The sequence below is a fragment of the Numenius arquata genome, chromosome 23 (assembly GCF_964106895.1).
Source record: "Numenius arquata chromosome 23, bNumArq3.hap1.1, whole genome shotgun sequence".
In the NCBI taxonomy this organism is placed as follows: domain Eukaryota; kingdom Metazoa; phylum Chordata; class Aves; order Charadriiformes; family Scolopacidae; genus Numenius; species Numenius arquata.
In genome coordinates this window covers 1,368,946-1,386,140 of record NC_133598.1, presented here as the reverse complement: position 1 = coordinate 1,386,140, position 17,195 = coordinate 1,368,946, and the positions used below count along the sequence as shown (strand labels likewise).

The 17,195-nt window shown below is 53.6% G+C and overlaps 3 protein-coding genes across 3 annotated transcripts; 1 reads left to right on the top strand and 2 right to left on the bottom strand.

Annotated features, from left to right (window-relative positions):
• Nucleotides 1-1,802: 1,802 nt before the first annotated feature.
• LOC141474950 (uncharacterized) lies at nt 1,803-10,123 on the top strand. The gene is made up of 4 exons (XM_074163050.1): nt 1,803-1,854; nt 2,673-3,020; nt 8,886-9,166; nt 10,118-10,123. Exons 1-4 carry the CDS (start codon nt 1,803-1,805, stop codon nt 10,121-10,123), a joined length of 687 nt encoding a protein of 228 aa, XP_074019151.1.
• A 1,143-nt stretch (nt 10,124-11,266) lies between these two features.
• LOC141474605 (feather keratin Cos2-3-like) lies at nt 11,267-11,575 on the bottom strand. Its single transcript, XM_074162573.1, has one exon. The coding sequence runs from the start codon at nt 11,573-11,575 to the stop codon at nt 11,267-11,269; it is 309 nt and encodes a 102-aa protein (XP_074018674.1).
• Nucleotides 11,576-16,442: 4,867 nt separating this feature from the next.
• On the bottom strand, nt 16,443-16,748 carry LOC141474909 (feather keratin Cos2-3-like). The gene has a single exon (XM_074163020.1). The coding sequence runs from the start codon at nt 16,746-16,748 to the stop codon at nt 16,443-16,445; it is 306 nt and encodes a 101-aa protein (XP_074019121.1).
• Between the last annotated feature and the right edge of the window lie 447 nt (nt 16,749-17,195).

Genomic DNA, 17,195 nt, shown 5'->3' with positions numbered 1-17,195 from the left:
ACCCCGCAGAGATCACACTCCGATGCTGCCCATTTCAGGCCCCAAAGAGGATGGATTCACTCCAGTTTGAATCAGTTTTTAATCCCTATGATGGGACGATGGATTCAAAATTGCACCCTCCAAAGCCAGCTGCTGTCCCACAGTGGTGTCCAATATTGACACTCTTTCTGACAAGGGCTGTGCACAGTGGGGACATTTTCTAAGCCCATCTCCCCTCCTGACTATCGGTCAGCCTGAGCTCACGTCCAGCTTGGAGGCAGTACAGCCAAGGGCTTTGCCCCTTCCCTTGAGAGACCTGAGTGAGGGCAGTGCCAGGGAGCTCTGCTGGGAGAGCTCAGCCAGGGCAGAGTCCCCTCTTCGTAGAGCTGCTCTTTCTGAGCTGAGGCTCTAGTGTAGCCAAGGGACAAGCTCATTGCTTTCTCAGGAGGTACCAGGCACCCTGGAGAAGGGAAGGGCAGGAGCTGTGGCCCTGAGTTTCCCAAGACCTTTGCCAGCCTCTCTTGGACTTCCTTTATGACCAAATTTCTGAACAAATGGGTTCAATGATAACGAGGGTGGAAAATGGGCTGGAGCGCCAGGCTCAGAGAGCTGTGATCTTGGTGCAAAGCCCAGCTGACTGACACTTCTTAGTAGGGTCTAGGAGTAGGGATCAGTAGTAGGACCAGGACTGGCTAGTGTTTTCATGAATGCCATGAACAGTGGGAAACTGGGAACTCCCAGCATGTCTGTCGATAAAACCCAGAAAGGGGAATGGGAAGTAACTGTCGGACACAGCTCCTGTTCAGAGGACCTAAAACCCTCTCCATGAGACATTGAGGACCGAGGAAGAGGAGGGAGGATCATGGACTTGTGAGTCATGGTGCCAGCTGGGGAGAGAAGCTGCCTGAGAAAGTGCTGGAATGGAGGGCTGAGTTTGCTGTTGTGTTTGAGAGGGAGGAAGGATCCATCTGGCTCCAGAAAGGTGCTGTTTTTCTCTCCCAGACCACATCTCTCCCAGCAGCACTCATTTCTCCTTTCATACGTCCAGCTTCTCCCCCTTTACTTGTTCCACCTCCCCTGCTCGTCCTCCTTGCCCCGAGAACTGCCCTGCAGCACTTGGTGCTTCCTGCATTTTTGCCTGACAGTGGACACCTGCACAGCATCCCCTGCAGGCTTCACCTGATAGACTACTTTTCCTTTTATTTTGATGGCTGAGAGCATCCGGCAGAACACCGTGCCCTTCCCTTCCAAGTCTAGTTTTCAATGTCCAATTTTCCAGTGAGATACTTCGAGACAATAAGAGAACTGGAAAAAGAGCAAGCACTTAACTTCCACACCTTCCTGCCGTGGCCTCTTGCTGTGCCGTTCCCCCTCCCCTTGGCTCCTTCCAGGGCAGCGGCGTCGCCGTGGCCGAGGTGCCCGTGCCGGGGCCAGCCTGTGCCCGCCCTCCCGCACCCCCAGTGTCGCTGCGGGCAGCTCCGCTCCGGCCGGTCTCTGCCGCGGCGCCGCCTTCCCGCTCGCTCCGCGCTCCCCGCCGCTCTTCCCGGGGCCGCCGCCGGCCTTTCACGGGCCACTGGGCCGGCGACACCGGCTGCAAGGGCAGCACCGGCCCGAAGGGCCCCGGGGCGGGGTCGGGGTGCTTTCGGGGTGTCTTGTCCGCGGGCAGCAGCGACAGCAAGGCCGGCCCCGCCGTCGGCGCAGGGCCCCGGGGCGGAGCTGGCGGCGGCGGAGAGGAGAGGAGGCGGCGGAGAGGAGGCGCGGCGGCCGGAGCAGAGAGCCGGGGCTGGCGGGGGGCAGCGAGGCGCGGGCGGCGGAGCGGCGGGATGCGGCGGTGCCGGGGCGCAGGGCTGGCGGGGCTGGCCGCGCTGCTCCTGGGTGCGTGGGGCTGGCGGCGGCGGATGGGGGCCGGGGCTGTGCCCGGACTATTCCCCGGGGAGCCCAGCGCCGACTCTTCCCTCTCCTTCCTCAATGTCTCTCTCCCCCTTCTGCCTCTCTGCCATCTCTCGTTCCCCTTTCCATATCCTCTGAACCCCCTCTTCCTATTCTCCCTCTTCCTGCACCAGCTCTTTCAGTACGAGCCCGCTTGTATGTTCACCTGATTTTCCAATCAACCTCTCCTTCCCCTGTGCGTTCTGCAGTACTTATTGCCCTGAATATTGCCCTTTCTCCTTGATTGAAACAACCTCTTTCCCTGAATACTATTCCTCTCTTCACCGATCTTCTGACACGTTTCTCCATGCATCTACTATCCCTAACCCCTCTCCCAACTCTGAGACCCCTCTCTCATCTCTCCTCTCCTTCATATCTGCAAACACAAGTTTTCTTTTCTGCATGGCAACACACTCATCCCCCTGTGCAGTCAGCAATTATTCTTCTTCTGAATTCAGCCATCCATCGTTGCCTGTCATGCACTCTTTTCTCCTCTCCATCTCACTACCCCTCCATCCATCCGTGCAGCTGGCTTTCATTCTGTCTCTCCATGCATCATTTTAAAAATTTCCTCCCGGACTGCTCCCCTCACTCCACGCACTGGCACCACGATCACTCTCCATCCCTGGTGATGGGCACGTCCCATAAATACCAGTCTGGCTCTGTCTCACTGCCACCGTTCCTGGACATTTTTCTTCGAAAAAAAAAAGCCATCAGACCTGGGTGATGTTTCGTGATCTTTGTTCTTTCTCCTTCCTCGGCAGTGGCTGCGGGCAGAGCCCAGGTGCAGCAGGAGCCGTCGGCAGAGACCACCGAGGGCACCGTCATCAGCATCAACTGCTCTCACCCCAACAAAAAGACCGGGGACTTCATCCTCTGGTACCGTCAGCTCCCGGGCCGAGGCCCCGCATTCCTCGAGAGAGTTCTTAAAGACTCCAAGGAGCTACCGGACCCGCCGGGGTGGCTGCGGGTGGCGGCAGACCGCCGGTCCAGCGCCCTGTGGCTCGCCCGGCCCCGGCGCGGGGACGCGGCGGTGTATTACTGCGCCCTGGGAGACACGGGGAGAGGAGCCGGGGCTGCGGCCGGGCAGGAACCGCCGCGGGCGGGGCCGGGCGTGTGTGTCGGGGGCGGGGGACATCCCCGGGCGGGCCCGCCAGGGGGCGCTGCCGCTCCGCCCGCCGGGGCCGCCTCGCCCCGCCCGGCCCCGCCCGGCCCCGCGCCCCGGGGCGCTTCCCCCGACCCACCGGCACCGGCTCTGGCACCGGGCCCCTCGAGGGATTTGGAGCTCAGGGGCACCTTCAGGTGCTCCCCACGGGGGCACCGTGGTGACATCAGCACCTTTTTTGACAAGATTCAGCGCCTTTGGAATTGAAGCCCGGGAGACAGGGGAAACCCTTGCACTGGACACACTGAGCGCAGCCTCAAGGGTTGCCGGGTTCCTACTGGATGAGTGAGTCAGAGGGAGATTTGCTGGGTTACCCTGAGGGGCTGGAGGTCTGACATCTTCCCAGAGGAGGCCTCTGGGAAGACAATGTGGTTTTCCAGCCAGTCCCCAGGGAATTCTGTGTGGCTTGAGTAGCTGACAGAGGTGGTCAAAGCCCATGGGGAGAGGCACAGAGTGAAGGATCAGCCCTGCTCCCTGTCCCAGCTGGCCTTGATAACTGTGTCTCCAGGGAAGTACTGGCAGGTGGACAAACAAGGCAGAGCACCAGGCATGGCCAGGCCCACTCATGGATCAGACGCATGGTCAGATGGGAACGACTCCTCTCATCTCTGTCTCCATTTGTCTTCCAGTGCTTGCTCCAAGCCAAATTGCCACGATCCCTCCCTTTCATGGTCTCTGCTCTGGTCTTCTAAGCATCCCATGTTATGCACAACCCTGAAAACTTTTCAGCTTCATCCCATAAGGGGTTGGATCCCCTTGTAGGCAGAAACACCATGGAGTTTATAAGATGATCCTTTCCTCCCACCCTTCCGGAGGGTGTCCTCCCCAGGCAAAGAAGTAACTATAATACCTGCTGAAGAAGATTGCGCTGGATGTCTCCAGCCAGAGAGAGGTGGTGTGTCTTTGTCTCTCAGTAGGATGTTTACAGGAGGTGCTGTTCCCAGAGACATTTTTTTCCCTCAAAGGGCCTCATCAGCGGCCTGGGGAGAAGGCAAAGGAAATGCCTGTGGGGACAGGGAGACAGACACCTGTTTCCTGGTGCGTTTTGGCTGTTGCTGGTTCTACCTCCTTTCAGACACTGTCCTTTCAGGTTCTGTCCTTTCAGACACTAGTCAGGGACAAGGAGTACATTGCAGGCTATGAAGTGGCCTCTCACCAACCCCATGAGAGGTGGGTGCAGGCCCCTGTCTCCCTGTCTCCAGTTGGGCACTGAATGGCAGGAGAAGTTCACCATGGAAACTCCTCCCATTCATGAGGCAGTTGATCTTGTTGTGATCTCCAGGAGGAGCAAAAAGAAGGAAAACAGCCTGCAGCCTCCTGTTGCCTGACAGCAGACTGCCTGATATGACAAGAAGGTAAAGGGGGTAGCACAGGTGACATTATGCCCCTTCAGATGCTGGGAACCCCGAGTTATGGAGCTTAAGGTGGAGCATGATGGGCTTAACACAAAGTGTCAATTCTGTCCATGCTGAGACTCGCTGGTGTTGTCACCTTTGGAGTTTCCATGGCATTTCCTCAGAGATAAACCACTCCCAATTTCCACTGTTGAGCAAAAGGACATTTCATAGGATCATAGAATGGTTTGGGTTTGAAGGGATCTTAAAAACCATCGAGTTCCAACCCCCCTGCCATGGGCGGGGACACCTCCCACTAGACCAGGTTGCTGAAAGTCCCATCCAACCTGGCCTTGAACACTTCCAGGGAAGGGGCATCCACAACTTCTCTGGGCAACCTGTTCCAATGTCTCACCACCCTCACAGTAAAGAATTTCTTCCTGATATCCAATCTAAATCTCCCCTCTTTCAATTGAAGACCATTACCCCTCGTCCTATGGCTCCCCTCCCTGATCAAGAGTCCCTCCCCATCTCTCCTGTTGGCCCCTATTAGGTACTGGAAAGCCGCTATAGGGTCTCCCCAGAGCCTTCTCTTCTCCAGGCTGAAAACCCCTATTTATATGAAAGGACGGTGCTTGCCTCCTAGAGCAAGACAAGGACATGGTTGTGGCAGCGTTGCTGAGTTTGCCAAGTGATATCTCCAGCTCAGCACAGACAGGTCTGGGCCTGCTCAGGTCAGGTGAACTTAACGATAAGGAACAGTTTGTTCTCTCTGCCAAGACTGGTGCAAGGGACCACTCTGGAGTTCATGTGGAAAGGGGGTGGGGGTAGGGGTCCCCACCAGCAGTACCCCCACCCCTTCACATGCCCTTTCAGCTCGGGGGTACAGGGCTGCCCTATTCCCACCCATCGCAGCGCAGCTCTCCAGTGGGTGCCCCATGTGCTCCCTGGGAATGCGGGTGACTGACTTATCCCTCATCCTGCTCCATCCTCATCTGTCAGCCTTTTCCCGAGAGTAAGAGTAGGTTGTCCTTGTCGTCTCTGGGTTTGTGGCATCTAAGAGCAGTTCTGGCACCAGGTTCCTCTCTCGCACGGTGCGTTATCCCACCAAAAGAGGACATAGCCAGAACCCATGGGGTGCTGCACAGCAGGGTTCCTCTCCTTACTGGGGGGATTTGGGGGAGAGTCGCTTCTCCCAGGCAGCTGAGGAAAGAAAGGGGAGAAGTGAGAGAATCAGAAGGGGTTTTTGTTCCCAGAAGAAACAGCTGTGTCCCCAGAGAGCTGAGGACCCCATCGGAGATGTGAAACCTCACTGGAGAAGAAACCTTCCAAATGGCCCAGCAGTGGGTGTTCTGAAGAGCAGGCAATTTTTGCTGGGGAGGTGAGGACTCCACTGTGAGCTGAGTGGGAACAGCCCCTTTCCACCACTGGGACCTGCAGGCTGCAAATGCTGAAAACTGCACACAGAAATGAGGATGAAGTAGCTCTCAAGTCATATAAGTGTTCACACGTACTTATTCGCACTTGCAGACTGATATGTGCATGTACAAATATATGCAAGATTCTGTAAAAACACAGACACACATGTGCCCGTCTGCACACACGTATGCCCACTGACACACACATGCACGCACACTGACAACACACACACGCACTTGCTCACCTGCAAAAACGTGCGTGGATTCAAACACGAGCACAGACACACACAGAAGTGCAGACACTCATTCTCACATGTGCCTACACAAATGCAAACACGGAGGCACAAATGCGCCCTCAGGCACAGACAGAGGCAGATGCACAGGAGGAAGCCCAGCCTCTCCCCACACTCTGAGAACCAGGACTCCACCGGCAGCTCTCTGCCCCTGTGCCCTGGCAACTTCAGGCAAGTCCGTGTGTGAGAGACAAAGTCAAAGCTGGAGACCATCCCGATTGCTGCAGCTCCAGGGGTTCTCACTTTACAAGTCAAAATAATCCCAGAGTCTGACAAGAACCAGCCCATCCCTGGTGATCGCCGTAGGGCAGTTGTGGAGGTCTGGGACCAATTCCAGCTTCAATGCAGGGAGAGGTGCTGTTCTGACATGCTCATGTGGCAGCAAAGGGTTGTGTGTGTGGGGTGAGACCCATGGCCTGCAGCTACAAGTGCTGGGGCTGGGACACCAGAGAGGAAGGTGGCCTGATGAAGCTGCCTTCAGATAAATGCCCTCTCTTCAAAAGACAAACTACTATTAATTAGCAGGTTTCATCAGGAGCAGATTTCAGCTGCCTGAGCCAAGCCCTGACATCTGTCAGTTAACCTGGCTCATTCGAGCTCACAGAGCTGCTCTGCTGAGGTGAGCATCTCCTCATCTGCTCTTGGCACTGGCACAGTCTCCACAGCCACAGGAGTGGTGACAGAAGGCTGTGCCCAGCACTGCACAGTCACCGGGAGGAAAAGCCTTGTGTCCTGAGAGGCTCCCAGCAGAGCTGGCATTTTCCAAGGGTCCTCACCTGGCCTGGAAGGCTCCCACTCAGGTGCCCCCAACTGTGACCTGCCTGCCTTGGAAGGAGTCCAGCTCCCAGCTGTGCTCTGCAAGTGCAGCACCAGGCAGCAAGGTGCCAGCCAGATGGCTTGGTTAGAAATCTTCTCCAAAAGCAGCTGCAGCATTGCTTAGGCTGAATCAGCTGCTTCTCTTGTTGGCCACCAAGGACTTGGAATGGGTGACCTGCACAGGTCCAGTCCAACCTAAATTATGCTGTGGAAAGAGTAAAGATAGTTGGGTTGATTGGTTGGTTTATTGAATGCTAAAAATAAGGAAAGGACAAATGCAGATCCTACCTGTGCTGAGGCAACTGAAAATGGAAGGGCTATAGCCCAGTGGGAGGAGTGTTTGTTTGGGTCTGAGTGTGTTTTTTCCCCAATAAGTTTTTCAGAAGCTGATTTATGAGATGGGATGGGAAGCGTGGCAGTAAACATGATTTATTGGTTCCTGAGATAGCTTCTTTAGAACAGAGGAAGACATTCCCCGGTACCTGAGGGGGTGAGAAGGAAAATTGGTGTCTGCAGGGTTTTGGGGTGTCGACCATTGTGTTTGTGGGAGCTGCAGCCTTGGCTGTGCTGACAGGAGCTTGGGACTAGACACTGCATAGGAGCCAGGAGAGGCCAACCCAGCCAAGGGCTTGAGGATGGAGAGAGGGAAGACAGACATCAGGGAAGGAGAGACTCCCAAGGTGTTGAACAGGGGGATGTGTCAGAGAAGTGTGTCCTCAGGTGCAGGCCTGTCTCCCTTTAAGCCCTTACCTTGGAAAGGCAGAAGGTGTTGGCTGCAGGAGCAACATGAGGAGAGAAGATGGCAGCACAGGCATTTGAGATGTGCCAAGAACAAGCAATTTCTCCTCCCCATTTCATTCTTTGCTCCCCCTGCAGAGTCATTTCTGGCAGCTGTGCTCTCTCGGGGCTCTTGGTGGGGACGTGTGGGTTTTCTGAGTCTCTCTCACAGACGCAGGAGGATCGGTCTCAGCATGCACCTCGGGTATCTCGTCCTCGCTGCCTTCCTGAGGCAACCACTGGGTAAGCATTGGCTTTGACTGGTGGCAGGTTTCCTCTTCTTCCCAGGAGACCTCTGCAGGAGCTGCTCTTGAATTATGGGCAGGAGTTGGGAACATCAGATCACAAATGTGGTTTTACCTGCTTTCTCAAGATACTGCTACTGATGGAAAAGAAAAGAGGAGACTGAAAAGAAACAGCTCCTCTCCTGACCATCACAGACCCCTTGCCTTCCTTTTCTCTTGCCAACCATCCACCTCTCGCTGCCTCTCTCTTCTGATCTGTCTGGGCCCGGGGTTTCACAGCCATGTCATTGCAGAAGCTCTTTTCTATCTCGGCAGTACATATTTTCAGACACACAGGGGATTTTGCAAGTTGATGCAGGGACATGAGAGCTCTCTCATCCCACTCACACTCTTAGGGTGTCCCAGTCTCTCTTCTGGCTGGCACGTGTCATGCAGCTTGCCCAGACTATCAATTCCTCCTGCAAGTCTGCAGTGCCTGGGCTTCCTTTTGCCTCCCTTCCATGACCTTGGAGCCTCCTGAGAGGACAGGGAATGGGGAGCATGATGAAACTTCTAACCGGAGTTCAATTCATCTCTCACCTGTCTGGAGGTTTTCTGGGGCCCTCACAGGAGGGCCAGACACCACAGGCTGGTTCCCTGGAGACTCCGGGCAGCAGGAGAGCAGAGACCAAAGACCTGGGTGAAAGCACAGCTCTCCTCTGGGAGTAACCTGTGGGAGATAATTGGCATTATTGTGCTGTGGGATCCAAGCTGAGCTGAGGTCTCAGGCCTCCTGCCCAAAGATGCTCACTGCCTTGCTGCCCCCATTTTTGGGGCTCTTGCTGCAGAGAAAGGCACAGGGAGTCTTCTCCTCTGACATTTTGCCTCTGCCCTTGTTTTACATCTCAGAGCCTTGCCCTGCACAGTCACTGATCCTTGATTTCTTCCAGGCACAATGGGACAGGTCACTGTCACCCAGCAAGAAGGAGAAGTCACAGTGAAGCAGAGAGACTCCTTCCAAACCACCTGCACGTACCAGAGCTCCTACTTTCAGGGCTTGCTCTGGTACCAGCAGAGAAAAGGACAAGGTCCCCAGATGGTCTCCTATCAGGTATCAGGTGGCCGCAAGCGCAGTGGCCGTTTCACCACTGAGCTGAACACCACGGGGAAATACAGCCTCCTGCAGCTGGAGGAAGTCGAGGTCCCTGACAGTGCCTTGTACCTCTGTGCTGTGCGTGACACCCCGGTGCAGGGAGCTTCCTTGGCTGTGCAAGAACCCAGGGGAGGGGGAGGATGTGTCTGTGCAAGGCTGAGGTTGGGGGAAGGAGCACTCGGGGGTCATCTGGCAGCACTGCTGTACATGCAGGGTTCTGCAGGACAAGATCCTCTTCCAGGAGAGGACACTGTCAGTGGCCTGAGAAGAAAGAGAAGGTGGTGAAAGTCTCTCAGGTTGTTGCGGTGCCCTGTCAAATTGGAGCTGGGGTTGTGTGAGAGACATGAGTGGCCCTCAGGTGCGGCCTGGCCACGCTGGTTTTAACATCAACCTATGAGTCCCCTCAGCCCTGCACATCTGTGTAACTGCTGGTCTGTGCAGGGAACTCTTTTCGGGTAGAGGATGAAGAGGAGTCCTGCCCTTACTACCCTTGCCCTTGGGAGCAGGCCGTGCTCCCTCATTGTCATAGTTTTGGCTGGATTGGCCAATCAGAATGACAGATGGCCCCTCACTATCTCCTCCTCAAAGAGAAGATAGGAAGAGATAATGAGATTTATGAATTTTGAGAAAGAAGTAAACTACTTCAATGACAATATTACTAAATATTGAAATAATAGATAATAATAAGAAGAAAAATAATAAAATGAAAAAAGGGGAAAAAGGAAAAACAAAGTATACAGTATATACAAAACCGTATAAAGCTGACGACCACAACATCATCAGGCACAGGGAAATGTCACAGACTGGACTTGGCGACAGACAGGAGCTGGATTTTGGATCTGGAGTCAGGAATGCTCGGATTGGGATCAAAGGCAGATGAACAGACAGGGTCCTCCTCAGACATTGTCTGCTGAAGAAAGACAGTTGACCCTTTGATCCCTCAGCCTTTATACTGAGCACAGTGCAGATGGGATGGAATACCCGGTTGGTCAGTTTTGGGTCACCGGTCCTGTCCGCTCCTGCCTACAGGTGTGACCCCTCTACACTTTCCTGCTTCTGTTGCTCTAAAAGGGCTAATAATGAAGTTACCTGACCTTGGCTGTTATAGCAGTAAATATAAACAAGAGCCTCTCTGCATGCCATTCCTTGGTATAATCATGTCTTCTCACGGTGAGAGTGGACAGTTTTTGAACAATATGCTGTTAATGTCAGATTTGAGTTAGTTAGAAGAGGCCCAGCTTACAAAGCAAAATTACTGAACAGAAAATGGTTTCTGTTTTACCTCAAACCAGGACACTCATTCAGGGGACATGTGGGAGGATGAGGAGGAGAAGGTCAGGGGCTGTTTTGAAGGCTTTTTCTTATGGCATCGTCACTCCTGCATCCTTTGGGGCCATCTTCTGACTGAGGTTCTTTTCCCAGCACAGGGCTATCCAGAGCAGGAGGAATTCCCTTCCACACAGGCCTCAGAGCACCCAGCAGCACCAAGCTCCTCCCTAAGGGAAAGCAGTGGTCAGTCTCCCTGTTGCAGGACACGCTCTGAGGCCAGCGGATCGTATGTGAGCAGAGATGCTGGAATACAGGGCCTGATACCCACTGGCTGTGCAGGAGCTCACTAACATCTTCCTCAGCTCCAAGAGACAGTGACTGGAAGAGGCCCATTGCCCTGTGTCCCACCTTCCCCTTCCTCTTCTGCTTGTGCCCCCACCTTGTCCCCCACCACCCAAGGCAATGTCTTTCTTCCTTGGTAATATGAGACAGTGTCCACCAAGAAAAGGATTACGTGGAGGCAGAGGTGAGGATGCAGAAAACTTTAATGACTCTGAAGTGGGAAACAAGTTCACTTGTAGAGGAGGCGGCCAGAGCAGGGAGAGGACAAGAAGCTGCTGCTGAAAGCAGCTGAGATCACCTAGGCCTTTCCACAGTAGACGAGGTGCCAGCAGGTGTCCGACATTGTCTTTGTGTGTCTTACAGCCCAGAAGAACAGAAGACAAGAGATGGGAGAAAGAATCAGGCAGGGAAGTTAGCTTTTGTCCATCTTTTCAGAGAGCCCCAGCAGGTCTCCTTTGGAAGGGCAGCCCTGGATGCTCAGCCTCTCTGAAATCAATGGCCAGGAGCTCTGTCTTCAGTCCAGCACCAGGTTCCTGGAGGTCCTTGTCAGGGCTGTCACCAGTTGATTTAGCAGGGGGGGCACCTTCTGCCATAGTAGCGGCTGGAAATGCCAGAGAGGTCACAGCACCCAGAGGTGATGGGCACTCCATCACAACTGAGGATGCTGCCAACAGCAGCGGAGGTGGAGGATCCCACCACGGTGTTCTGCGGGAAGGAGCTGAGGATGGGGCCGGGCAGGGTCACCACCACAGCAGGAGGCTCAATGACGACGGTGGAGTTCTGGCACTGCCTGACACAGGGCTCATTGCAGCTGTTGGCCAGTGGGCTTGGGCCGCAGGGCCGGCAGCAGGGCTGGCATTGGTCGTAGCAGGACATGTCTTGGGTTCAGAGGTGCACCTGAGAGAAAGGGCAAGGAAGAAGAATAACACAGGCATTCATTCCTGTCACTGTACCATGATGAAGCCAAAGAAAATGCAGAGCTGAAAACTGGAGGCTTTGCAGTGATACATGAGGACTCAACCTTACAGAGCCTAAAAAGAATCACCAGCTCCTCTGACACTACTGCCTGGGCCCTGAGTCCAGAAGCCACCTTGGCACCGTCCCAGACTCCCTCCATGTCTAACCTTCTCCCCGCTTCCCTCTCCCATGACAAGCAGCCCCATGATCTATCATGGAACAAAACCAGTGTCAGCTGAGAGGTCCACTGAAATGAAACCTCGTTTTTGAGACAGTGGAGAATGGGGATCACACTCACCTGACTCCCAAGGAGCAGGAGGCAAGAGAAGTGGATGTGAGAGCGAGGAGCTGGGCTGGCTTTTATCATGGACCTTAACTGCCCCAGGCTGACAGAGGCTTCCCTTGCAGAGGTGATTATTTGCTGACAAATGAATGCGAAATGCAAAACATCCCAGCTAATGCTATGGGCTCTGTTTTGGCTTCCTGAACTGGTGTCTTTCCATTTCCTGCTTTATGCCAAGCCCATTCCCCAGTGGAGACATCTTTTGCGTGACAGGATGAAAGGCACAAGCATTTCCAGTGCAAAACACCTGATTGTGGGCAGAGGACTCATCTCACGTGCTGGAAGAGTCCAGTAAAGGTCACTCAAGACACACTAAAAGCTGGCTTAGACAACACACACACACACTCAGACTCTAATCTAGACCTCTTGGCATCTAGAGTTCAATGAGAAGACTCAAGACACTCAACAAGAGGCTGTCTACATGTCCAGGGTGCAGGTCTTGGACATGACAGACTCATCTTCTGCAAATCCTGTTTTAAAGAGTTCACTGTGTCTGAGAGAAGACTGATCTGCACTCAGTGAGAGGCAGAGATGCAGCTGATGAGAATAACACGCCCAGCGTGATCCTGCTCACCCCCACAAAATCTCTTTCCCCGCTCTCCATCTGTCCCTGAGGGGGACCAGGGACGCGGATATGGGCTTTAGCCATGAGATGGAGGTGTTTGTAGCTCTGGTGGAACAATCTGTGGGTTCACTTCTGAGCGTATGATGAAACAAGCCATGTACATGTTACCAGGTAAAGGCAGGCCCTGCTGTGACTTTAGTTCAGAGGCCACCACTGGACAATTGCAGGCTCAGTGTCTCCAGAAAGATGGTTCATTCCATTTACTGTAGGATGGGATAAGACCTGTGTGTGAGCTGATGTCTCTGCATTGCCTGTGGGAAGAGTCTGTAGAGTCTGTTAGAGTGGGCCCAAATGAAGGCTACAAAACTGGTTGGGACACCTCCACTGTGAAGAGAGGCTGAGAGAGGTGGGGTAGTTATGCCTGGAGAGGAGAAGGCTTTGGGCAGGCCTTCTTGTGGCTTTGCAATACTTATAGGGGGCTTATAAGAAAGAAGGCGAAAGACGTTTTGCCAGGATCGACAATGACAGGACAAGGGACAATGGCTTTAAACTGAAAGAGGGTAGATGTAGATTGGACATAAGGAAGAAAAGTTTTGCAATGAGGGTGGTGAGACACTGGAAGAGGTTGCCCAGAGATGGTGTGGAAGCCCCATCACTGGAAATGTTCAAGGTAAGGTTAGATGGGGCTCTGAGGAACCTGATCTGGTGAGAGATGTCCCTGTCCGTGGCAGGAGGGTTGGACAGGATGGGCTTTCAAGGTCCCTTCCCATGTGTGCAAATGTACTCATGAGCACAGCAGAGGAACATATATGTGACTGTGAACATGCACACACATCACTGACAACTCATGCACCCAATGCCAGCTCTCAGCCTCTCAGGATGACTGTAGGCACATTCTTCAGACCCCACAGTTAAGGAAATGAGTCAGGCACCATCAGCTTTATTGACCTCAAGAGCTTGACACTGCTTCGGTCAGCTGTTTTCTCTCTAGAAAAGACTCCACCACAGTGGAGTCAAAGCCGCCATGACCTTTCCAGACATTGAGCCTCTTCTTGTCCCAAGTCTGTGGGTCAGGAATAATATAAAATCTAAAGAACATTTATAGGGCTGCAGCCACAAAGAATCCCCACATTACATTTGAAAAAACTCCTCCAGCCTTAGGTGCCTGCAAGTGTCCTAAGTGATCTCCTTAGGAGAGATGTGGGGGTGTGAGACCAGCCCCAACTCTCTAGAGGGAGCAGTACCTCAGTGGTGGGCCTGAGACAAGCCAGACTGCCCACAGAATGACAGAATCACAGAATCTTCATTGGTGGACCTTTGAGATCATCGAGTCCAACCATACACACACACAAAAAAAACCAAAACCACAACAATCTCGGGCACTAGAACATGCCCTGAAGTGCCATGTCTCCACGTTTCTTAAATACCTCCAGGGATGGTGACTCCACCACCTCCCTTGGCAGGCCATTCCAGTGCCTGACCACTCTCTCAGTAAAGTAATTCTTCCTAATACCTAATCTAAACCTCCCTTGCTGCAATGTCATACCATTTCCTCTGGGCGTGTCATTATTCACTTGGGAGAAGAGGCCAACACCATCCTCTCAACAACCTTTTTTCAGGTAGTTGTAGAGGGTGATGAGGTCTCCCCTCAGCCTCCTCTTCTCCAAACTAAACATGCCCAGTTCCCTCAGCCTTTCCTCATATGACTTGTTCTCTAGACCCCACAGGCTGCAAACCCTGAGGCTGGGGCACCAGAAATGACACTGACTGATCCCACTAAGAAAGGCACTCAGCCTCTTCAAAGCATTCCTGAAAATGCCCTTTATTAGCACTAAGACTAGAAAGAAAGAGAGGACAGTACAGATAACCTTCCATCCCGTCAGAGGGTGGCAACCCAGAGCTGCTCCACATCAGCTGCTCTCACAGAATGAATCACAGAATAGCTGAGGTTGGAAGGGACCCCTGGAAGTCATCTGGTCCACTCCCCCCACCCAGCTCAAGCAGGGCCATCCACAGCCAGTTGCCCAGGACCATGTCCAGGTGGTTTTTGAAAATCTCTAAAGAGGGAGACTGGGCAAACTCCCTGGGATACCTGTGCCAGTGCTCCATCACTCCCACAGCACAGTACAATGTGCTGCCCCCTCTCCAGGGCAAAGGTCACTGGACGGATCTAGTCCACAGAAGGATTGCCCCATTTTGGTCAGTCGAGTTGGTGGATGAGAACTGGGGGATGACCCAAGAAGTGGAGGATGTGGTTGGGCCTGCAGGAAGCACTATGAGAGGTGAGCACTGCAGGCAGAGAATGAGACAGGGAACTGGCCAGTCTTGTCCCTGCCACCTGCCAGACACACACAGCCTGGTGCACGATGGCCTCAGAGTGCAGTGGGTTGGACATAGTCAAGCAGTGGCCATAGGTCATGGGAATGTAGAGAAAGCGTTGTTGACTTCCCAGGATCTGGAAGAAGTACAGCTGGGCCATGCAGATGGCGATGGATAGGTCCCCTGGCCTGAGGAAGCCCTCCAGCACCTTTGGACGGAAGACATCAGGGAAGAGAGACTGAAACTTTTGGTCTTCAATCTAAACTGGACTTGATGAGCCATAATTCCATTCTCAGTGCAGGAGACGAGTCAGGGCATTGCAATCCTTGCATCTGTTTACTTTTGTCAAGACATCTGGATTTTCATGCAGGAAATGGATATGGGACTGTAGTGGCTGCCAAGAGACATTTCCACTGATAAGAAGGGATGAGATCTGCATGTAAAAAAGTCCTCTCCCTCAAAGAATGGCAGCCAATTCCTGAGCACAGATTCATTGCAAGGACCAAAGAAGCAGTTCAGGGCTCTGCACCTGCCTTCAGCACTCATGGGAAGTTCACCCAGTACCCTCTTCCTGGATGACCTTCATGGTCTCCTGCATGTTCTCTATCACAGCAATTTGATCTCCTTCAGAAATACATCATTTCACTGTCCCATTTCTGTGCTGAGCACTCTCAGCTCCCACATGCTCAGCTCCACTTTTGAGCCTTGATGCGTCCAGCAGCATGGACAACTCCACCCTGCTGATGCCTCCAGGCCATAGCCCCTAGATTGGGTGGTGGAGGGGAGAGGTCATCCCAAAGGCTGTTCCCTTCATTACCACTCCTGCCATTCTGCAAGCAACTCATCTTCCAGAGCCCCACAGCCTTCACCCCAACACCCCAGAGCAGCTCTGGCCATAGCAAGAGGAACAGCCTTGCTCAAGAGCTCATGGGGCTGCTGAGACCTCAGGGCCTCCTGCCTTCCTGGACAATTTTTGCCTGATATAAAGCAAGGCATGACCTGATGGTCACTGGCAGCAGAGCAGCCAGGGATGTCTTCCTCAGCTCCAAGGGATGGTTCCAAAAGAGGAGTCACTGCAGGATGTCCCAACCAACCTCTCCTCTGTGAACGGGAATAGATCTCCTTGTGGTCTTACCCCCTTCCACCCCTTCTCTTTTGGCAACTTGGAGAGTGTCCACAGAGCAAAGGACAACCTGGAGGCCACACTTGAATGCAGCAGAACTTTAATGAGTGAAAAGTGGGAAACAAAGTCACTCCAGGTCGGGGCCACCAGTTCATGGAGCCCCAGGGGCAGCTGTGAGTTTGCGGTCCTTGGTCATGAAGAAGTTCATGCATGATGTCTGTCTGCCTGTCCCATAGAGGGAGAGGGGACAGATGGTGTCCAACAGGTTGACCTTGAGGGAACCTTGCTACTAAGAGCATATGAAGCAAACAAGGAAAAGAGAAAGAAAAGCAAAGCCATTCATCTGTGCTGAAAACAACATTCTAAAGCTTGATGCTCCACCCAGCACCATGTTCTGAGCTCCTCAAGGTCTCTCCCTGGGGCTTCCCCAGAATCTTTAACAGGGGAGGGACCTTCTGCCATAGTAGCGGCTGGAAATGCCAGAGAGGTCACAGCACCCAGAGGTGATGGGCACTCCATCACAGCTGAGGATGCTGCCAACAGCAGCGGAGGTGGAGGATCCCACCACGGTGTTCTGTGGGAAGGAGCTGAGGATGGGGCCGGGCAGGGTCACCACCACAGCAGGAGGCTCAATGACGACGGTGGAGTTCTGGCACTGCCTGACACAGGGCTCATTGCAGCTGTTGGCCAGTGGGGTCGGGCCACAGGGCCGGCAGGGCAGGCACTGGTTGTAGCAGGACATGTCTTGGGGCTGGAGGTGCACCTGGAAGAGAAGAAGGGAGGAAGCAGAGCACAAGGTTGGGTGAGGAGCAGCCTGGTTACCCTGTCACAAAGGAGCCAAGGCCACTACTGAGTGGGGAGATTGAAGCCTGGACAGGAGCCATGTGTTCTTCATCATCCTACAAAGAGTAACCTGGCCCAGGGAGACCCTTTTTTAGTGCATAAAACAAACAAAAAAAAGACCTCTGCTGTGTCCCAGCCTCTCTCTAAGCAGATGTTCTCACCAACCCGCTGCCTCTCTACACCCTCCTTTCAGGGAGTTATAGAGAGCATAAGGTCTCCTCTCAGCCTCCTTTTCTCCAGGCTGAACACCCCCAGCTCCCTCAGCCTCTCCTCATAAGATTTATTCTCCAGACCCCTCACCGGCTTTGTTGCCCTTCTCTGGACCCGCTCCAGCACCCCAATGTCT